The following is a 24,186-nucleotide window of genomic DNA, read 5'->3' on the forward strand; positions in this document are numbered from 1 at the left end:
AAGCTCAGTGTGATTTTTATCCCTGAATACCTCTCAGTACGTGCTCTTTTCTTCTCACGCTGCAAGCACCACCACACCGGTCACTTCAACGTTTGTGGAGCAAATTGTTTTTCTGCCAAAATAGACTTTTTTCAGTGCCATCTAGTTGCTTAACAAAGATGTCCCTGAGTTATAGCAAGAAAAGCAATTTACTTTGCTTGTAAGACCCAGTCTGCGCTCCCCGCTGGATGGCTTTGAGTCAGTGAGATGTGAAAACGAATATGCTGTGCTGGCTCTGCGTTAGCTTGTACTGCTGTGTGGTGTTTTGGCTGTCGGTCTAGCTGAGCTATCTGCCCTGCAGGAGTTTGAGGACGATGTGAGGGAGTTCAAACTGAAGGTGGATGACACAGACCGGCGACTAGGAGCCGTCTTCTGTCAGGCCTTTGATGACGCCTCCGGACTGGAGCACGCCTTCAAGGTCCGGGAACTTAATATCTCTCTTTGTCACACATTCTCACACACTCAGACACACACACACACACACACACACACACACACACACACACACACACACACACATTCATTTGAAAGCCCTTTCACACCTCTGATGTCTGCAGGTTCTGGATATGTTTGGTAGCCTGCTGGAGCGCCCCCTAGTGGCTGAAGATGCTCTGGATAGGTACCCTCTCCTGGTGTCCATGTTTGACAGGGAACTGGACTGCTGTAAACGCCTCTACAACAAACACATTCAGATTGCAGAGGAACTGGGTGAGATTTGTAACAATGCCTGTACATGTTGAATTTAGTCATTTGAAGGTTACATATGTTGTATTTATTATCAAGATTAAAATAGTAATGTTTATTTTGGTTGGTGTTAAATGTGGTTAAAGAGTTGGTTCAACCAATAGAATAGAATATCATTTGTGGTTCTCAAAATACTGATAATTATATAAAAATCAGTTTTCATATGGATTATTTCTTTGGTAGAAAGTAGTTCAGATGAAAAGAAAAAGCCTATTCACTGTACTGGGGTCGAGGCAGAAATCCCAGACATCTCAAAACCCAAACAAGTAAAACTGAAACTTTTTATTTTTTCAATAATTTGTGAGCCGACCTTTGAAGGTTGAATGAGCGTTTGGGCAGGACTTCAATCAATGCCTTTAACAGTGAGATCCATAAGAACATCTCAAGGACACATTGGTTGTTGTAGGGATTAAACTTGTGATGGTTTCGGCTTTAAAGCTTCCTAATTAAAAAAGAGAGAGACCCAGAGAGATCCTGAGAAAGGAAATGTCTTGCGTTTAGCATATTTTAAGTGATTTAAAACCTTTAAAGGCCCTACACACTAACAAACCACCCACACGTTTTCACTTATGTTGTTTAATTAGACCTCTGTGTCTAGGACTGTGTGGGTGTGAACAAACTGGGTTTGATTGATAGCTCCCTCACTCTCCTGTTTGTTTTGTTTTGTTGCACCTGTTCGCAGGGTATGTTGTCCCACCCTGTTGTCACATCATGTAATTCCCAGCATAGCTCTAGAGCTGTTTTTTTTTTCAATCAGAGCAATTGAAAACAACTGTGTAGATGTGCCTTTAAGTCATGTAAGACAAAATAGTTAACCACTACATGGCATGTTGACTAATTCAGCATAATGTGATCCTTTCAACTGTAGCAAAGGACAATAAAGGACAAAGACGTGATATGATATGATTTATTTATGGATTACAAAACCATAAAAATCCATGGATAACATGTTGAAGTCAAAACACTTCCACATGGTACCAATATGTTTAAACACAAACACACATAAAACTCAACAATGAAATCCAGACATCCAAATGACATCAGCCCAAGTTGAATCTAAAAAATAAAAACAAATGTCCACATTAAAACATCTGCAACAAGGACCGTTTGATGGCTGAAAGAAACAGCTGGATGTGTAACAGAGGGCTGTTCCACAACATGGCACCAGTGTAAAAAATCGAACTTCTGAATGGATCAATGAATGAATGAATGAATGAATGAATGAATGAATGAATGGATCTTACATTAGTGACTCCAGTGATCTTTAGATGGGCTATTGCTATTCACTTTTCCTGTATGCAGAAAATTTCCTGCTACTGACAATACCACACCAGAATTTGATTAAGGCAATACTGCAGGTCAAATTTATAGAGACTCAGTGAAATTAGATGGGCCATTCTACTCTGGCACAGCCCTAATTTGTGAATTATGTGCACTCTAACAGATAATATGTGCAGTCCTTCGCTCAATCTGTCTCTGCCTTTGTGGTAAATATCTGTATAACAGTAAGTAATGATACTTTACCTCCTCAGGTTTCACTCCAGTGAATAAGAATATGCCAACAGTAGCTGGTGGGCTGAGATGGGCCCAGGAGCTACAAGAGCGTATCCAGGCCCCATTCTCCAAATTCAGACACCTCTCCTATCCGTGAGTCCTTTCTTTTGTCTCCAGTATAGAGATTTAAAAAATGAATGTGTGGTCATGCATTTCCAGTGGTCTCACTGTAAATTAATTGAGCTGTGAATTGTTTTAAAGGCCTCATAAAAAGATCCTTTGGAATCATGGCTCCTGGAAAGATATTGGATATAACCTTTGCATGGGTTGTAAAATTTCATCTTCTCTGCAGGTGCCTGGAGTCTGCAGAAGGAGCCAGGGTCATCCAGAAGTATGAGGAGATGATGCAACTATTGGACAGGTGTGTGTGTATCTTATCTCACTATATTACACCGTGTGTCATCATGCTTAGATGTATGTATTACTGAATAAAAGAACAGAAAGGAAGATCAAACAGAATTGACAGTGACTGAAGAGGACCTCACCTTATTGTACTGTAAATATCAAGCAAGTCAATAACATGAATCAGATACTGTGACTCCGTCATGCAATTTCACACCAAGGCTGATTTTAAACTGAACATTTGTGATTTTGTTAGTTGAGGGTATAACATTTATGAAGCAGCCCCTGTGGAATGGCATGTAGACATTCAGCTCCAGGCATGATTTATGTTCTCATTACTGTGGCACTGCTCTGCAGATTATTTCACAGGACTCCCATAATCCCATATGCTCTGTCGCTGCTCACTGATGCCAAGTGAGAAATGGCCTTTTAGACCACATCCAACATCAAAACCTGCAAGATAAAGCATCCCATTGGGGGAGAAATGCTGTTTATATGGAATCAAACTGAATTGCACAAGAGTCAAAGAGAAAGAGACAGGGAGATCTTCTGTTGCTATATTTTATATGCCACTTTTCACATCACTATAAGGCCACAAAGGTTACAACTTAATTTAGGAGGTAATGTAAGAATCATGACAGAATAAATCAGGTAAATCAAGATTTCCGATAAATTTTTGATGGCACCATATAGTGCACATATTTTCCACTCAGAATTCAGATGCTAAAATAAAATGATGTAGGGTAAATATATTGCACTATACTATAGTAAATAGGGAGTGATTACAGGGACATCATGAAGTTCCAGGTGTGACAAATGAGCAGAAGTCTAATTAGCTAGAATCACTGAAACCACCTGTACAGGGCCTTTAAACCTGCATTATTGTTTTTGGCCACTTGGGGGCAGCACAACAATATGTAAACACAACATTGACATATTATCACTTTATAAAAGTTGTTATGGCTATCATGTTAGCACAATAGTTACCTATTTATACATCCAGAAGACACAGAACATTGGGATTCATTTGGAAATATCTGATGAATGCAAGTCTAATATTCATTCTCTAATTAGCTTTTGGTCTCCACCAGCTCATGAAAAAAATGTCAGTGTCTTTAGTTGCTAAAAGCTCCACTATGTTCACCAGCTAGTAGCTTACTTTGTCTGCTGTTTGATGCTGGACAAATAGTGTACAATGGGTTCATCAGAGCTTTTTTTTAACCGCTGCCTACTGCTGGAAAGGATGTTGGTAAGAGTGAATCTGAATAGTGGGACTGTAAAACCGAGACAATGACCTGAAAGATGCTTAAAAGCAGACTGCAGAGTTGGATGGAAATTCTTAATGAAGCAACGTTAGTGTTCATTGTTGCTCTGAATGTAAGACATAAGTGCAATATTCATTCTCCTTTTAGCTTTGCTTTAAGTTCCACCAACATTTTACATAGCTAATGTTAGCTGTTTCACCAGCTAGCTAGCTTTTGTTCACTAATGTCTGCTGTTTGGTGCTGGGCTTTGTGTACAGTGGGATTATCAAAGCTTTTTTTCTCAAAATGACGGTTAATGAAAGTGCTGAGACTAAACAATACGATAAATTTGTGGCAATAAAACCAAAACAATGAGGTAAAAGTAAGCTAAACAGCTTCACAGAGCTGCAACGTCATTTGATTATGTGTTGATATAAAAATATATTAATCAGGTGGGCTTTTAACCAACAATTTTTTGCATCCTTTAAATTATTATGGCAGGCAACCCCAGTGAAAATGGGTGCTAATTTAGCTTTTAGCTGTTCATTATTAAAGGTGCGCATTGCTACCACAGTAAGACATAGAGTGTCTTTTAAGTATTTTTCAAAGCTGAAAGGATTAGTCAATTAATCAACTAATCCATCAACAGAAAATTAATCAGCAACTATTTTGATAGATTACTCGTTTAAGTAATTTTTCAAGCTAAATTGACCTAGCTAAAAAGATCTGCTGGTTCCTACTTCTCAAATATGAGGATTTGCTGTTTTTCAACTTAAATTCTGGTATTCTTACATTTCTGATATTTTATAGACCAAACGATGAATCTATTAATCGAGAAAATAACTGGCAGATTATCCATAATGCAAATAATAATTAGCTGCAGTCATAATGTTTTTGCTATTTTTAGAGCTAAGATTAGGATAACTGTTAGGTTACAGTAATAACAATGATTGAGTTGGCAGTGCGGCAGTGTGGAAGGACAAAGGTTGGTGAATTAAAATAGTGAGTCTAACTCCTCACAAGTATAGGAATTCAAAAGTGCGTGCATGAGCAGTATACACAGAGGTATGACAATAGGTCTTTTGTGAAGGAGATGCACATAACCACATGCACAGATACACAAACGCTCACTCTTTATGCCTCACATGCTTAATATCAGTCCTTCACTTTATATCCCCCACCCAGAATAATGGAATGATGAACAACACCAGTTCTTTGCCCTCAATTTACTCCCATCAGAAATTAGAGCCCTTGTTATGCTGTAATAATCATCGCCGCTGCCACCGATGAACGCCGCCATTATTATACATATTCCAGTCAGGAACAGGATGGGCAACCTCACTCATTACCCCCACAGACAAAATGCTGCGTGATTTATGGCCATGACCAAGGCATTTGATTGCCTCTGCGTCTGCGGTGCCACTATCAGGAAATGAAGCTCACGGCAGAAATCCAATAAGGAGCACACAGTGCACACTGAAGTTCTCATCATAATCGTGGCTATTTACAGATTGATATAGCTGTACAGATCCCTGACATGTTGTCTGTTCCCAGCCTCTCGCAGATGAATCAGCGTTTATCCTCATATTACCCCCCCCACGCTTGCAACTAACCTTCCTTCCAGCTATCTCTCCCTCTCCCCTTATTTTCTGCTTGATACGGACGGGCGAATCACGCCACTCATTCTGTTTACAACCTCAGAGGTTTGGGAAAATGGCTCAATCACATGCCTTTTAGCCGCTCATTTTGCTGCTTATGTTAATTTTCATGATGTGAGCCGTTTTCACGCCTGTGGCCTTGTGAAATAAAAGCTGGGGTCCTTTTTAATGGGAATATGAAACAATGTTATACCCTGCCGGTAAAGGTGCAAATTGTTTTTCTGTGATAATAACTTTTGTTTGATTGCGATCACAGATTGTTTTCTTTGTGTTTGGTATTCCAGATACTCCACAAGCTTGTATGAGACATGGACAGAGACCGTGGGCGAGAGTTCTCAGTACAACCTCAGCCTACCATTAATCAGCAGAGACCCTGCCTCTCAACTGATCTCAGTCAACTTCAACTCGCAGGTTTTTACATTTGGTCCATATGCTAGAGAAACTGATCCGAGACAGGCTGCTGGATGTGTCACTGCTTGAAAGCTTTCACTCTGAATGCCTATTGAATGAACAGAGTCTGAGTGATTTATTATTTGGTGATATATCAGGCTGATCTCAGCCTTTTATTAAACATTATCTATTACATGTCATATATCTGCCTTCATACACAGTGTAGAGTATAAATGCACAAATAAAGTATTGTATTTTCATATTCTTCTGTTTAATTACATGTAGTTTGGTCAGTATTTCAGTGTTGCCCAAACCAATAAATAAAATTTGGATCATGCTCTAATGAGTTGCTAACTGACATCTCATTAATCTGAGTGGGACCAAAGCTCTGAATATTTTTTTATCTTACCATGACAATTGGTATAAAATAAAGATGTTAAATTGCACAGTAACAGTATCTGTAGCATGCCCTGATCAAACCCTAATATGACTATCTGGTTGTAAATGTTTTCATACAGTATGTCTCTCAGTGCCTCCACTGTCCTCTTTCTCCCCTCTGTAGCTGGCATCTGTATTGAGGGAAGTGAAGTACCTGGAGGCCAGGCAGACCGAAGCCATCCCTGACACTGCAGTGCAGATCTACACCACCAGGGGGCAGCTGTGGCAGTATGTGGCCAACCTGGAGCTCACTGTGGGCCGATACAACAAGGTAGGCTAATAGGTGGATTAGGCTAAAAGCAGTCAAGACAGCGTATTAAAGGATCAGCACGCTCCCCCTAGCGTTTGATGTTAGAATGAGTAGAGTGGTACTTGGGAGACTCTCAAGGGACCTCTGCAACCTCCAAGGTGCGAGGATCATGTGACCGATGGTGGTAGATGAGCTAGCACCACCACCAGAGAGCTAATCTGCCTGCATGTTTACTGCCACTTGATCACTATTATTGTTTTATTCATTTTTGTGTACAAAATGTGACAATGGATACATTTTAGTTGAGATTAATTATTGAAATTTAAGTTTGTTCCCTTTTTACAAGCATGGTATTGAGCTGTGCCCGCTTCATTATCTCATATTTTGGAAGTGTTTTGCTAGGCAACAGACCCACACATTATAGGTTTTGTAATACAAATAAATAGTGATAAAAGAATAATGAAACCATTACTGTAAACTTCTTACAGTGCAAGTAGAGAAGCTAAAAGGCTATAAAATGTGCCTATTAACACCTTCAGCTGTCATTGTCTGTTATGTAACTCTCGCCTTGCACGTTGTAGTGGTCTCTCAAAGTCTCCCCTTTTGACATCACAGCATGGGGTGGGGTTGCAATGGGCAACAGAGGAAAAACACTAGATGGCAGTAAGAGGCTTTTAGCTCCGCTAACAGTAGAGCTCTATTGATGGCAACATCCATGGTCAATCCAGCTAACTATTGGATTGATTGCCAAGAAATGTGGCATTTATCAATTTACACTTATCCTACATTTTGATTCTTGCCATGATAGTGTGAAAAAATACTTAGATTTCTATTAAATTATAAGAAATTTGCTTTGAATAATAATGGACAGACACATCCTAATGATTCTTAGCCTTTCCTCTTTCCACCTGGTCACATTGCCAGCTTTGTAATTCGAAATGAACAGTATAAATATGTCAAAAAGTACAAACCCTTGTGATTTGAGTGACAGCTCAACATTTGCATTTGTATATAAGATAAATTATATACAAATAATGGCTGGTTTACCACGCTGACCTTTCCTATACCTCCAACTTGAAGACACAGGCACTATCACATAAATAATTCTATTGTAGTTTGCCTCAATTGTTCTTCCAGTTTATACTGGGCACTTCTTAAAGCAATTTCAATGCAAGTGATGTGAGATAGAACCCACAGTGCTTGTTCTGTTCTAACATACGTTCCAAAATTCAGCAAATGCTAATATTAGAAACAGGGAATTTGGTACTCAAGACTTTAACTTTGGAGGATATCCACTTGATATGTCTAACTCAGACTATTGGCTTTAGTTGAAGTTTAGAATGCATGATCATGTTGGAAATAAGTGTTTTCACTTTTAACATGTTATCACTTGGATGTTTTTCTGTCTGTAATCCATAATTAAATCATATCATATATTTTAACAATGCTAGCAGCATGGCTCTTGAGATGGCAGTGTTGGTCAGTGGGGTCAATTGGTCCACCACCTTGGTCCAGACTGAAATGTCTCGACAATATTGAATGGATTACCATGAAATTTGGTACAGCCATTGTGTTCCCAGAAGATGAATCCAAGGATGACTCCACTTTGGTGATCTTCTGACTATTCCTCTAGCACTACCATGAGGTCAAAGTTTTTACTTATTCAGTGAAATATTTCAGCATCCCCAGGATGGATTGACACCAAATTTTGTACATTCATGGTTCTCAGATAATGTATTCTTATGACTTTGGTGATCTCCTAACTGCACCACGAGGTTGACATTTTTTTAATTTAAATATATCAACAGCTATTGGATGGACGGCTGTGAAATTTGGTACAGGCATTCATGGTTCCCAAAGGATGAACCTTAAAAACTTTGATCTCCTTCTTGGTATATGACCAAATACTTGCAAAACTCATGACATTCCCATCAGCATCAGCTGTACTTTGTTTGGTGCTAATTAGCATGCTAACACACTAAACTTAGATGGTGAACATTGTACCTGCATAACATCAACATGCTAGCACTATCATTCTGAGCATGTTAGCATGATGATATTAGCATTTAGCTCACAGCCTCACAGAGCCTGTAGCATGGCTATAGAGTCTTTAGTCTTGTTACACAGAAGAAGAAATGTGGATTTTGTCCACTATTACTTACATTGAAATTGCTTTAAAAAGGCATTTCTTTGTCCCCAGTATGGACCGTGGGAACAATTTCAGCAACTAAGAACCCTTTCAATGTACATAGGGGCATATGAAAAAATGTGGGCCCACCCTTTAATGGTAACTGGATATGGGGTCAAAATGGCAATTTCAATAACAATATAAGAGCAATCACTGATGTAATTAACTCAGCCACACAGAGGACAGCGCATACAAAGCACAGCCACACGTATTGCAAGTACACAATGTTTCAATGTGATGATTAGTTTAAAAATACAGCAATTCATTGCTTTAGGTAACTAAAAGTTCAAATCCAATTAAGTCACAGCAACATGGAACGATCCAGAAAGGGTGACTTTAATGAGGACGACACCCTGTCTCGAAGCTCTTGGCTTCTGTGTGGCCTTTCAGTGGCAGTTATATTAAAATGATATTTCTGTACTCACTTAATGGGAGCTGAAAATCAAATCTTATCTTTCTGTTTCTTTCCTCCCTCTCCCACTGTCTGGCTGCAGGTGATGCGCTCTGTGCTCGATGTGGAGCATCCTCTGGTTCAGGGCCAGCTCAGGGACATTGACGCTCAGCTCCAAAAGGCAGAGGAGAGCCTGAATTGGAACAGCCAAGGTCTGGGTGCTTACTTATAACTATCAGAAACAGATGCTCCTGAAGAATGACACATTTAAATATCTTATTTCCTCAAGTCTGTTAAGCTAAATTGCACAAAACACATTTTCTTACTTCTTATCTCATTTAACCATGTAGATTTTATTTGTCCAGATTTTGTGCTATTTGTCCTTGAGATTTTTGTCTACACCTCAATACAATGGAGATGAATGGCATTTTGTTTGTGGTGCTCAGAGAAGACATTTAAAAACCTTGGCAACAATGCAGAAACAGTGATGCAAAAAACACATTCACTGAACACATTCATACCCTTGTCCCAAGGCTTTCTTGTGTCTCAAGTCAGATTCAACAAACCTCCTTAGCTGTACAAACTTGTTATAAATTGCTCATCTCAACTTGATGAATGCCACCTGTGCATAACTAGGTGTGCAAGAGTTGGTCTTGAATGTAATCCCCCAAATTGCAATATATGACTACCTGTTTTGCTCAATTTGTGGGGAAGTTTTATTCACAAAGAAATGTTATCCAATAGTAAAAAGAAGAACTTCAAACAGTGGGAGCTTAAAGTCCTCCTGTCAGAAACCAGCAGTAATGCAGCAAATTTAATTTATTTCTTTATTTCATTTATTTGTTGGTTTATTTAACAGGGACAGTGCACATTAATAAACATTGCTGTAAATGTGCCAGAGTTGGCCAAGAGGCTATTTTTCATCTGTAGTCCCTGGACAGATGATACACTCACCATAAAAACAGAATATAAGATTGGAATTACAAAGTTATTGAGATCATTTATAAGCATGCTAAACAATAATAAAAAGAAAAGAGAATATTAATGTTAATAAAAAACATCATTCAGGGCACCCTTATACTACATTGTCAGGTACTATTTAAAACATGCAACACAGAGGCTCATAATATACGACATTCAAAACAATAAAATGAGAGATATTAACGTTAATACAAATATGGACTGAATAAGACCACATTGTGCTGCATTGTTAGACACTGATTGAAACATGCAAAGCAGAAGCACAGACACAAATTGCATGCACAGTATATAAAATACATAAATGAATCTGACACAGTAGAGGCAAAACCACAATGAGATATGCATGCAGGTACACGAGGGCAGACTGGCAATAGCAAGATAGTGACAGGTGACAGCAGCCAGCAAGGGAAGTTCAGCACAGACAATGCAATTGAGTTTTAGTGCTGACAGAGCTAACTACTAATGAACCTTTTCTTTAAATGAGATCTAAATAAACCGTATGTGTCCAGTTCTCTAATAGTTGCTAGGATGGAATTCCATTCTAGTGCAGCTTTAACAAAGAATGCAGACTGACTGAAAGCACTTTTTCTGAGTGAGATAATGCATTCCCCTCTTGCTGCACCTCTTGTGAACCGATATGCTGTTGTTCCTATGTTGACAAACTTTCTGAGAAATCAAGCCATATATAATCTTGTACATAAGACAGACATCTACAATTATGTTTTCACAACTCAGCAAATTATATTTTTTTAATATTGGGCAATAATGAAAATGTACCGATTTCTTGTCAAGGATTTTAAATGTTCGTTTATACAAAGACTGTAATGGTTAGTGCTGGCCTGTGATCAGGTTGTCAAACAGTAAGTGATGTGGGAAATGACCATAGAATGCATGTACATCTCGGTTGACATGTAATCTCAAATGGATCTGAAATTTGAAAGCTTGAATTTGACCCAGTTACAGATCTTTTTCATCCGAGCCTTGAAAGAAAGTTTGGAATCAATCAGAACTCTGAGGTACTTGTATTCAGATACAACCTGTAGCCTCTCCCCGATACAAAGACATCTGGCTCTACACTATAACTGTTTGTCTTGGTGAAAATCATGCATGCTGACACATTTAGTTGCAAATGGCTTGCTTTAACCATGCTGTTACATGAGCAATGGAATTTGTGAGGTCATTAGCAACTTGTGTCATACTGCTACCATGTACATAAATTACAGTGTCATCCACATACATTTGGATGTTGGTGTCAGGATTGTTGTGGAAATTTTTAATTGTTGCTCAAGAACCACACAGAGACATAAATAAAGCATTAAACATTGTTAATTGTTGAAGCAGTTGTAGACACTGTACAAGCCATCACATCATCAGTAACAATTATACAAATGTCCAAACACAAACAAAAATGAGTGGTCTGAAAGTGCCTTTGGATTGCACAGTGCGCTGTGCATTCTGGTTTTTATAGGATTTTCCCCCTTTGAGCAATAGGGAACCACAACCTTTCTCTCAGTTATCTCCAGTGGTAGAGCACTACTTTTTAAAAATAATTGCACTGTAAGAGTACATAGACCTGCTAATTTAAAATGTCCCTTTTTCCAGCAGTGAAATTGCTCTTTTAGTATTTTTCCCCTTTGAAGAAAGGCGTACTATATGCATCACTCATAGAACAGGCCTGGATCACTTGTGCGTTTTGTTCATGAGAAAGACAAAATTCTAAATGCAAGAAAATTGGTGAATGCAATAAATTCTGTTATGATACTTGTACATGCCACTTAAGAACGAATCTGCTCATCTGAGTTGTTCCTGCAGGAGGATCTAGGCCATGCAAGATAATCCACAGATCTCACTGTAAATCTTCATTAACTGTTGACAGGATGTTCTGGGGTCTATTCAGGGTATAAGGGGGACTGTTAAAAGTGTCCCTGACCTTTAAGTTCAGGTTCTTTGTTGTTTTATAATTTCGTTGTTCTGTAATTCTTTTTTCCCTGATTGCTAAGCAGTCAAGTAGATACTAAGTCCAGCTCTGTGACGTCTGTCCTCATTCTGTTGGTGAAGTTTGATTTACTGAGGATGAAAAATTGTAGCTGTTTGTTTGCTCAGTCAGGTGGTGGTCACTGTGCCTTCTTCCTACAGTACCCAAAATATGGTTGCTGTAACCAGATACATATACATGCCACTTCCTGTGTACCAGAGATTTTTGATAAGGAAAGAACAGCAAATGTAAAAACTATCTGAAATGTATTTATACAGTATGTGTGTATGCTGTATTATAGTAAACCATATGATTTCAAATAGCAATACAGCAGATATTTATTTGGATGAAAAGTCAGAGATGCTGAAATATTCTGTCTTCCTCTTTCCTGTTTGGTCTCATCCTTGTCATTTCTAGGGCAGAGTAGGCTGCAGTGACATGTAACATCAACAGAGAAGCTTTGCATTTTGAAAACCATATAAAATAAGAATAGGTGTTCAATCATTGACAAGCTTTGATTGACACAGTGCTGGCAGGCACATTGTTAGTTTTCTTCCACTCTAGGATTCCCAGAAGAATGCAGCTGAAATGAAAAGAGTGTTTAAGGTACAAGCCAACACACTCAGCTGTCTGTGCGGACAGACTCACAGTCCCCCTGCAGACAGACTTATCTGCTTCATGTTGTGCTGTGTGTATGTGTGTGTGCATATGACTACTTACTATATGGGAAGCTTGTGGGAGATTTTTGTCTGCTGTAGATTTATTTTAATGAAAGTGCATAGGTATTTTTTCCGTATATATTCATCTCTTTTTGAAGTAAATTTCCCTAATGTAGGGAAACAGCATTCATTCTATTTTGGGGCTGATGACATCATGTTCACATGTATTTTGTCATTGATCCATGTATCATGTACTTTTAGAGCTCTAGTTTTTGTAATTAATTTCAGTTTACATTTAAAAGTCTGTTACACTGTTGCATATGGCTGCATTTCATCGTCAAAAAAAGCCACTGCTTGCACTAAACACTGCTGAGAGGAGACTGCAGGCAGACTCTGTGGGGGACACCATTGGAGGCTGATGCTGCTTGCTGTCATATTATTAATTAAAACTGCTAGCTACCTCTTATTTTTTTTAACCCTGCATTTTTTCACACCGTTGCATGTAAATCATGTATACAGGGATACATCAGTGTTGCGTGCAAACATATTGTGATTTTATCAAAACTGGGAGATAAGACTCATACACTATGTATGTGCTTTCTCAGTTCGAGTTACAGAGTGTATATAGTCAATTAAACAAAATCTACAATGATATATGATCCATTCCTTCAAATCAAAACAAGAAAGTAAGAATAATGCTAATAAACCATTTCACAAATTATTGTAACTCTCAAATTGCAGATACATTTGAGTCCTGCAGTTCCTCTCGCATGCTTATTCATGGGTCTCAAGTCCGATGTTTCTTTTGATTAAACGAGTCAAAATTAACTCGAGAGAAAATGTATCTCATGTTGCAACTTGCAGCTTGCATGTTGCGAATTTTGTGAAACAGCCCCAGGATTTTGTAGTGCTGAGAGTAAAATCACAACTACAACAGTTCTTTAGGGGAAACTTAAGGATTTTTCAACCTGGACCCTATTTTCACATCATTTTTTTGTCTAACTGACTAATGGGGACAACAATTTTTGAAACTGGTCCAGTATTGAGCAAGAGTGCTTCAGCCAGCAGTCGCAAAAAGAGATGTAGTGTAATCCTTTGGAGCAATTGCACCCTGTCAATGTACATCCGCTAAAAGTGCTTATGTGCGCCATGTGTGCCACTCAGGTAGGCCACAGCCACCTCTGGCTGGGCCTGTCCACCCTGAAGAAGCGTGAACGATGCCTGCTCTTGAACTTCCTGCTCCCCACCGAATCCCTGTTTGGCCCAGGTCATGATTGACTGGTTGGAAATGGTCCGGAAGGTGTTGGAGCAGCTGGGTTCTCCACCTCCAGCAGCCTCCTCCTTGCCAGCAGCAGAGGCATCGCTGGGTCGCCACTCCATGTAGAGGTCCCGTGAAAGGTCCACTGCCAGAACAAGCCATCCTGTGCCTGCCCAGCCATTCCTGCCTCCCCGTTGCGGGTGTTGGGCCTGTTCATGCCACTGTCTCTGGCTGGAGACAGCAAGGGTGTTGCCCTGCTTATTACATCGCCCTACAGAGCAGTTATCCTAGCACTACACACTCTGACACACAGGTTGTTTCATACGTTAGCACTGATAGCCATGCAAGGCACCCCACCTGGGTCGGAGGGGGTGTCTCCCTTTCCTCCTGAGGTGAGGCGAATAAGGGAATGGCAGCTTATGAGGCCCTATAACCACAAGCCCAGCTGGCCCCAGTTTGTTGCTGACTTTCTAAAGGAAACATGTAGCGGAGATGCTGGGGTGTTATAGTGGGAGGATGCTGCGCAGTTGCTACCTCCTGATTGGGCGGTGAGTGCAGAGATCATCATAGGAGTAAACCAGTACAAAATAGAACAAGTACAGTGGAAGCTGATGGGAATGTTATTACTTTTGCAGGTATTTGGTCATAAACTTTTGGACAAATTAGCATTTTGACTAGATGATGGTGTTAGAGGAAAAGTTAATAGATCCCCAAATGTATTACAGTTCATCCTCTAGGGAACATGAATGTGTTTACCAAAATTTCACGGCCATCTTTCCAATAGTTGAGATATTTCAGTCTGGTGGATATTTCAAAGTGGTGGACGGACTGTTTGACCAATAGATTGATAAGTACCATCCATAGAGCTACGTTTCTTATGTGGCTAAAAAGCTTGATAGCCATACAAAGATATGACCAAGATATTTACAGAGTGTCACATTTTACATTTGAAGAATAAACTTGTCAGTGTTCTCTGTTTGGACAAATGTAATGGCCTTACTGTCTCTAAATCACTTCAAACATCTTTGGCATTGCTATACTGTAGTTTCTTGTTACTTATTGGCACACATATAGAGGCTTCAGGAGTCCAAGTTAGACAAATCAAGTTGGTTTCTTCGATAGTTACAGCCTTTTTAGAACAAAATCCCTGTTTGTTCTGATATATCAGCCAATAGCAGTTTATTGCAGATATATTTATCTATATAGCATTAGCTTTAACTTCTTCCACTCCCGCCCCCCTACCAAAGACCCATTTCTCAGGGGGACAGGGGATGTTTAGGGGGCGATAGCAGTAACAGTAGCAACAGTATATGCCACATAGAAGTGGTATACATCATCTGAAAGTTGGGAGCCTGAAGATTAATGTGAGATGCAACTCAGTACTGTGTGCCAAGTTTTTCTAGTAATAAATCTGTAATGAATTTTGTCTTTTGGTTGGGCACCTATTTAAATTTTGAAACTTTTAGAGTGTAAAAGGGCTTAGAACATTATGATGGAAGTATATAAACGCCATTCACATGCTCAATTATATCTCATAAGTTGTTGCAGCAATTTTTGGGTTGATACCATTTGATACACAGATTTGGTGCAAAATTTAACCATTTTTGACCACTCAAGAATTCATAAAAATGGTCAAAATACCAATTAATACACCAAGACTTGTGGGTAACCATTGATCCCATTTTTATTCAGATATCTTGAGGTGAGAGGTCAAGGGACCCCTTTGAAATGACCATGCCAGTTTTTCCCTCGCCAAAATTTAGCCTAACTTTGGAGCGTTATTTAGCCCCCTTCCCAACAAGCTAGCATGACATGGTTGGTAATGGATTCCTTAGGTTACTTAGTTTCATATGATACCAATATCTTGACTATAGCTTTATAACTGAACCCGCTACAGCCTCTGAAAGACAGTAATGTCACCCACAGATGCCAGCGTCCTTGGGGAGTGGAAGAGGTTAAATCTGGACCAATCCAAGCATTTTTGATGAATAGGTATCACCTTTAAAGAACAGTGCTTGCTCCGTGGTGAACAATAAGTGAACTGCAGAGCACTGAAAGACATCCATCCATATTATATACTGTACATAATTATACCTTGGATAAATCACAACAGGGTCACTAGTGCACTGTGCATGGGGAAAGTACTAACTGACTAGAGGGTGAGTGATGCTGAATAAAATAACATTAAACTAAAATAACATTAAAATGACTTACAAGAGATCTGATCTTGAACTTTTTCTTGAAGATTCCATTATTTTAGTCACACATGCTAACTCCGATTATTTCTTTTTGACCTTTCAACCACACCTGTCTATCATCCATCCCTTTCTAGGCATTTGGGAGTATATCCAAGAGGTGCGAGACTCTGTCTGTGACCTAGAGAGCCGACTGCAGAGGACCAAAGACAATGTGGAGGGGATCCAGAGCTGCATGAGGTCCTGGGCCTGCCCCATGTTCGACAGGAAGGAGGGCAAAAAAGACTCGCTGCTCAGTCTGGAGGACCAGGCTGAGAGGCTGGACAGGTTTTACAGTTTGATACGGTCGTCTGGAGAAAAGATCCACTTTCTGCTTAAGGTAGTTAAAAGATGTTTTCTAGTGGTCATGTGAAATGTCGAATTGGCTTTAAGTTTCACTCGCATTTCATCATTCTGTGAGGTTACTGTGACGTCAGTGATTTCAGTATTCAGTAAGGGTGTCATGCCTTGTCATGTTCTCAGAACAATCAGGAGCTGTTCAAAGCCAAGCCGTCCTCTGAGGAGTGGAAGGCCTATGTGGAGTACATTGACGACATGATCATAGATGGCCTATTCAACAGCATAGAGTGCTCTCTCAAGTTCTTCCTGGATAACACTGGTAGGACGTTCACAAACAAAACCCTTGATTCATAGACAAATCAAACACCAAAAAAACCCTGACACTGGCTATGTGTAGCATTCTAGTGATGTTGTTGGTTTACTACTGTGCAATATAAGTGCAATATCAAAAATTTCAGCAGTGCTACTCCTATTCCACCATAAACCAAAAACATTATCCGTCCTGCCAGCCTGCTGACTTGGACGGCTTCTTAGGAACACGTCCTCAGGGATTTTGATGTCAATGGGGTGTCCGCCTTTATTGGCTGTGGACATGAAATAGTTCCAGACTTGCTTGCTGGCATGAGTTTTGTCAACCAGTTTAGATGGACTGGGATGTCGTTCAAGATGTGTTGGATTATTGCCAGGCTGCTGCTACTGTGTCCAATCCTTCTCCTTTTTCTCTCACTTTTCCTTGATCGTCTTCTCCTCCCTCTCCTCCTCCTTCTGTCAGCTCAAATAGTCTTTTGTGATTAGGAGGGTTCTGAACTGAGTGAACTGACCTGCAAATATATCAGGGGCAGCTATGATAAGAGCAGGTCCCCTCAACCTCAGTTCTTCACTACCTACAGTCTTTTGTTTAGCCCTCGAAACAGGCCTACCCTTGTGAAATGAAATGAAACCGTTTTTATCCATTCAGAGAAATTTGAAACAAATATTTGGCTTGAAAAATTATATTTTTGTGTCAAAATGCCACAGACAGACAACCAAACAAACAACCGAAAGTGTAGTAGACACACACATCCAACAAACATCAAACAGGTGGACCAAAGAAACAATGTAAAAAAGAATGATGAAGGTCTGCACACTGTAGCTCCCTTAGATGCAGTTTGGTGGATGTCTCATTCAATATTCTGAATCAATGAATTCAAGAATACTTCTGGATAATTATATTATGTCCAGATCTTGGCTAGGATGATATATTTTGCACATTTTCTAGCACTATAGAAAGAATCCCTAAAATTACTGGAAACATGAAATTATTGAAAACCAAAACACAAATACCTCCTATGTTCTTATACAAGATAAACTGAATAGATGAATATTATCATGTTAACCTGTTTATACTTTTTATTCTTGGCTCTGGTGTTTCACTGGTGTGTAACTTACTACTTACAGCATATTAATACCTACTGTACATGGGAAATGAAAGACTTCTATGCAATATGCCCTTATGTTCTATCAGTAAAAAAAGCATTTTTAACCAAAGTTATGTATTTTTTGATCAACAGGGGCATCTATAGTACAGTAAATGTCCATCCCAACACCCACACTTGCCGTCTGCAGCACTTAAGTGCATGTCCACATGTGGTGTGGTAGTGTGTCCAGTGTCTGAAAAATGCCAACACATAATACAAATAATGCACACTAATAATACAAATAATAATACAAATGATGCACACTTCTTCACTCTTCACACTCCTTCAAAGTGGTATTCAGAGCCAAGTGTATTCCATAATTCATTACAGTCTATCACACCTTACCAGTCCAGTGGCTGGCGGTAATGCGTCCATAAGCTGGTTTTGTGACCTACAGTTATCAATGTGAAGGTGAAGTTTATGACAGGTTGGATTCAGTGTGAATATAAATAGTTATAACAGAACCTCCACAGATCACTTAATATTAGAACTCTGTATTTCTTGATGACATTGATAAGAATAGTATTGAATATCTGATACATGAATATTGCCATAAATGTCATATCCTTTTATCAATGATTTTGATAGAGTTCCTTCCTTAAACTTTTTGGCAGAAAACTCTCAAAATAATATTTAATGTCTCATTTATTACAGTACACCCATGTGCCTTTAGATAACTCAATTTAATATCTTTATTAATCTCATCTCAGGTTCTGTGCTTTTTTCACCAATACATGAATGTAAGCGTAATACTTTATATATGGTTGATCCAACTCATTTCCTCATTATGTGTGGAATTAAATAAAACCAACAAATATACAATATGAGCATGATTAAGCCATGTAGTATTATATTTGTGCAAGCCACAAGATGACCTCATTAATCAAGCGTTTCCCAGTGAACTCTGATAAACCTCCACACTCCTGCAGTGCACTGTCAGTTATCAGAAATTCATCACACAAGTAGGCCCTTGACTAACTTGCAAATACCATAGGTAAATGATATCAGAGATACAGTCAAAGACCTTCCTTAGGCATCAGATTCACAATATAAAAGAAAATTGAAATGTATTTATTCATTTCTGTTTTCATTTGTATTATATCAGTTACTGATATAAATTTTCCCCATTTTAGGGATGTTTTTTTATCAGTTGTTGAGGTTGTAATTGTCTCAGGTGTTTGAGATTTTGCTCCAGTTTTTGATTGGTTGTTACTATTCACCTCCTATTTGTTCTCTTTCTTCATTTTCTTTTTCTCCATTTTAGTTTGGGGAACATTTAGTGAAAGTTTTGACCACACTGAAAATTCAGTCTTAACTGATTGAATCTTTTGCAACATTGTCAAGGTGAAATTTGACTCATTAGCTGTGTGCTACTAAGCAATCTTAACCAATCCTTCTTCTTTGGCCCAGACCAAAGAGCGGTTGCAGCGCCTCTGTTCGAGGCTCAATTGGATCTAAAGGTTCCTGACATGGTGTTCACTCCCTCTCTGGACTTTGGGACAGGAGACAGTTTCTTTGAGCTGGTGGAAAGTCTCATCAATGATGTGTTCCGAATCTCCTCACTGGTGCCGCGCCTTGCCCAGCACAGCCCCTTCCCCCACTACCAGGTATTGTAGGTTCGATGCAGATCCAAACACCATACCTTTTAATTCTATTTCACTTGCAATATCCTAAATTTCTCTCACTGCAGTGAGCTTCCACCTGATATTCTACATGCCACATGATTAAGAATATTGTCAAAATGCTTTGAATTCGCTTCCCTTTCCCCTCAGACTGACATGGAGGACATGGCCGACCTGGCAGACATGCGCCACCTCCTCATGGATCGCGTGCAGGGCGTCATGGCAACGTGCTGCGAGTTCCGCAACTCTCTGGAGTGCTACAGCTACCTGTACGTGGATGACAGGAAAGAGTTCATGCGTCAGTTCCTCCTGTATGGCCATGTTCTGACAAGCCAGGAGATGGAGGTTTATGCTGATGACGGCGTCCCAGAGAGCCCGCCGACACTGGACAACTTTAGGGAGCAGGTGGACGGGTGGGTTAATTTTAGTGTTCATCTCTTCTTTAAAAGGTTGGTTTAAGACTAGGCATTAGGTTTTGAGTTAAGATTAGAATTAAGGTTAAGTTTAGGTTGAGGGTATTTAGGGATAAAGGAAAAATAACAGGTCATTATGTATTAAAAAACACTAGAAGAAATCAAAGAAAACTGATGTAAAATACGGAAGAAATACAGGAAATGAGGAAAAAATCCCGTCAGGGTGGAATTGTTCATTGCTAAATCGACTGCGTACTGACCACATATGATACACACGCATGCATGTGTTGTCTAAATCCATATGCTTTAGGTATGAGAAGATCTATGAGGAAGCACAGGATCTGGAACCAGTGCATGTGTTCCACGGGTGGATGAGGGTGGACGGCCGCAACATGAAGAGTGCCCTGCTCAACATCATCAAAAAATGGAGCTACATGTTCAAACAGCACCTCATAGACCATGTAACCAACAGGTGAAGTACCTCTGACCATTCCTGTGTGGTAAAACTCAACACCTTTATACATTTTTAAACTTTCACCCTCTTAAGTCTCAGAGGACATTATAAAACTGGAGTCTCTGCCTGAGCGGTGCTGTTCATGGCAGGTAAAGTGATCATGATGGAGTGCCCCTTTAATGATCATGGTCATTTATCCCCAGCCTGTCAGATCTGGAGAAGTTTGTCAGTGTGGCTGAGGCCGGCCTGGGCCAGCGGGTTGAGGAGGGTGACTACGGTGGCCTGGTGGCTGTCATGGGTCACCTGCTGGCTGTGAAAGAGAGACAAAACACTACAGATGCCATGTTTGAACCCCTGCAGCAAACCATCACTCTGCTGAAGGTCTATGAGCAGGAGTTGCCTGATGTGGTCTACAAACAGTTAGAAGTAAGGACTCATGTTCAGTCAGTTCAGATTATTTGCAGCACATATCCTTTGTTTTTTTCTTTTAGCTGAGACAGCCATTTCTCTTCTTTTTTCTTTGCATTCCAATCACCCACCTCTGTTCCTCGCTCTTCCTCCTGGCAATTTATCATCTGTCACTTCTGCTCCTTGCTTTTCTCTCCTCCTGTTTATCTCACTTTCTTTATATCTATCTGTTTATCTATCTGTCTATGAATCTCCAGGAGTTGCCAGAAAAATGGACTAATGTGAAAAAGCAGGCGGTGTTAGTCAAACAGCAGGTGGCGCCACTGCAGGCCATCGAGGTAGCAAGCTTGCGTCGGAAGTGCGCTTCGTTCGATGTGGAGCAACACACCTTCAGGGAGCACTTTCGCAACAACGGGCCCTTCAGGTAGAATACTTATTTAATCTTTTTAGCAAGTAGTTTGATTGGTAACACTTTAATCCCCCCATTTGCATTTATAAGCAGTATATAAACACTTTAGTTTTGAATTAGAATTAAATTATTTCCATAACTGGTGTGTTAGCAGTTACGGAATGATGGATAAGGCAGTGTAATATAGTTTGACAAAAGAATCTTATGTATTTATACTAATTTGTTTTGCCAAATATGGTTTGTGGTTGAAGGAACTGCCCTGGCAACATTTATTCCAAAGAACAAAGTGCTGTTTTTTTACCACACATAATTTGGGGTGGGTGGTGTAGACTTTGACAGCAGAGACGGGGTTAGCATCTTGAGTCCTGCATGTGGTTAGGTTTAGGCAATAAAAGGCACTTTGGGTAATATTAGGGACAGATTATGGTTTTTGTTAAAGGGACACTCCATATCCACACTCCATACAGATAAAGGCTAGTGTCGTTGTCATTAGGAGTTCTACTCATCCTGTGAACAGTGGTATAATGTTTTCTTTGGCTCTGGAGGAATTCAGAGTTTGACCTATACGGCAGACTAATAATATCTAATATCTAATATCTCTGCCTGTGCTGCTTTATTTTTGACTTTTCTTGTTTGTATTCTGTCTCCTGTGAGTCCCCTGACTTTATGTAAAAGTCATACTAAATTGCTGGAGTGTCCCTTTAAATGTTAAGCTTATTTATTAAGTAAAGACCAGAAGTAAATACTTCTGGTCTCGGGCTACAGGACCATTGACTGTATGTAAATATGGACGTCATGACAGCTCCCCAAAAGTGAAGCCTAAGCATCTCGATCGCCCCCTGGTGGCAGACTGCAGTATAAGTCATAAGTCCCGCCCCCTATATATTAGCAGATAGAACATGAACCAAACCAAAAAAAGCACATGTCAAATAAATTTTTCCCAAAGATGGTTTCTGTCATTTTAGGTTGTTCTTATCATACTGATGTTCAAGTGCTCATTTTTCTGATAAGTTTGTTTTTAATTAGTTATTTGACGATAAGAAATAATAAAAAGGGGGTGTGACATCATGATTGACAGCTGTGACAGCTGCTCTCAAACCTCTGTCAGACAGCGGGACGGCTAGGGGGGCATCCCACCCTCTGACTCTACTGTGCAGACTCTGGTTGCAAATGGCGTCACACAAGCAAGATGGCAGCTCCCAGAAACAAGATATTTTTGTTCCACTTTTGCATAGTGGTAGGAAGTGGAGATGCATTTTCCATCTTTATGTACAGTCAATGTAAAGGAAACTGTTGACTTCTTCAGTATTAAACCAAAACCACGGTAGTCCCTTAACCTTAACTACTATAAGTGCTTTGAGTTTCCTAAACATAACCATAAAAAGTTAATCATGCTTTACTTGCTTCAAGCAGATATTGTATAGCAAGAGCTAATATTGAAAGGAAAACAGATGAAATATGTTGTCAGTGAAGTATGAATATTTTTCAACTTTGCAGATACTATACATTCATTAAGATGTTTCAGCCACAAGCTGTAGCTCATTTACTCATTGAGAGTGAAAAACTATTTACAAATAAATACAATTCATTAATAAATATGATAAATATGATATAATTATAAATATACTCAATTTATAGTTCATATTTAGATAAAATATGTGTCCCAGTTTGGTTTGAATTTTTCACACAGTCAGTGAAGGCAACACCAATTACTGTTTATCTTTTTCCTTGTTGCCAAGTTCACCGAGAACCTTCGAAAAGATAAGAATGTCACCTTTCCCAGCTTTCTCATTTGATAATAGAAAAGTGTTATCTTGAGGCTCTCACATCCGACAAGGCTAATTGAATCTTAACGTAATGATAATTAATTCATAGGTAGAGATGCTTTGTCATAATGTCTAATTGTCAGATTAGTTATGTGTGTAATTGGTCTCTTAATAACCTGGTGATTATTTTCCCATTAATGTCATGGAAGTCATCGTTAATTGTCACAGTGTGCAGTTAGCACTGGAGACTCTGGTCTGGTTATATTGCAGCCAAGTCAGGCTTGGCACTAATGCAGCCCTTCATTACCAAAACACAGCCTGATTTATACTGGGCTTTTGTAAATGTGTGTGTGTGTGTGTGTTCTGATGAGTGCCCGTGTGTACATGTGCGCTCATGCATTCGTCCAGGTTTGACAGCGAGAACCCCTGCCAGATGTTGGACACATTCCACCGGCAGATCCAGGAGCGGGAGGCAGTGATGGCCTCCCTGCTGGAGTCTGCCAGCCTGTTCGAGGTCACCGTCTCCGAGTACAAACAGCTCCGACAATGCAGGTAATGCGCGATGCTGGAGGGAGAAAATCCCACAAACCCGTGCCAAATTCGAAACTAATGAGCCATTGTAACAGAGATGCTCTTTTACACACAGTCTGAATCTGAAGAGTTGCCATTTTCAGGTGGTATAAGTCACTTTTTCTCCTCTCCTTTATCCCTGAGGCGTGAGGTGGGCCTGCTGAAGGAGCTGTGGGACATGATCACCGTGGTGGAATCCAGCATGGCGGCATGGAAGACAACTCCCTGGAGAGAGATCCATGTGGAGGGCATGGAGCTGGAGTGCAAACGCTTCTCTAAAGATATTCGGGGGCTGGATAAAGAGGTGAGGGAAGAGAGAGGGGAAAATAGGGTTGGGAGGATAATAGGATGGGGAACGTAGTATACAGGTTGGAAAGGGTACGAGGCTGGGAAAAAGTGGATAGGAAAAATGAATCATGAATACTGATGGTTTGCTTAAGTT

The 24,186-nt window shown here is 39.8% G+C and overlaps 1 protein-coding gene across 8 annotated transcripts in view; it reads left to right on the plus strand.

Annotated features, from left to right (window-relative positions):
- dnah9 (dynein, axonemal, heavy chain 9) overlaps window positions 1-24,186 on the plus strand; it is a 178,652-nt gene that overhangs the window by 6,815 nt on the left and 147,651 nt on the right. For all 8 annotated transcript variants that reach the window (XR_010924965.1, XM_067576794.1, XM_067576793.1 and 5 more), the window contains exons 8-23: window positions 341-457; window positions 597-747; window positions 2,316-2,430; window positions 2,630-2,698; window positions 5,866-5,992; window positions 6,534-6,680; window positions 9,342-9,450; window positions 16,444-16,685; window positions 16,829-16,964; window positions 19,513-19,709; window positions 19,875-20,137; window positions 20,448-20,609; window positions 20,795-21,017; window positions 21,257-21,423; window positions 23,583-23,726; window positions 23,889-24,048. Coding sequence is in view for 7 of the 8 variants with exons in the window: in XM_067576794.1 (XP_067432895.1) it covers window positions 341-457; window positions 597-747; window positions 2,316-2,430; window positions 2,630-2,698; window positions 5,866-5,992; window positions 6,534-6,680; window positions 9,342-9,450; window positions 16,444-16,685; window positions 16,829-16,964; window positions 19,513-19,709; window positions 19,875-20,137; window positions 20,448-20,609; window positions 20,795-21,017; window positions 21,257-21,423; window positions 23,583-23,726; window positions 23,889-24,048 (2,529 nt within the window). In the remaining variant the exon portion in view is untranslated. The remainder of the gene's footprint in view (window positions 1-340; window positions 458-596; window positions 748-2,315; window positions 2,431-2,629; window positions 2,699-5,865; window positions 5,993-6,533; window positions 6,681-9,341; window positions 9,451-16,443; window positions 16,686-16,828; window positions 16,965-19,512; window positions 19,710-19,874; window positions 20,138-20,447; window positions 20,610-20,794; window positions 21,018-21,256; window positions 21,424-23,582; window positions 23,727-23,888; window positions 24,049-24,186) is intronic.

The sequence above is a fragment of the Thunnus thynnus genome, chromosome 20 (genome assembly GCF_963924715.1).
Source record: "Thunnus thynnus chromosome 20, fThuThy2.1, whole genome shotgun sequence".
NCBI lineage: Eukaryota > Metazoa > Chordata > Actinopteri > Scombriformes > Scombridae > Thunnus > Thunnus thynnus.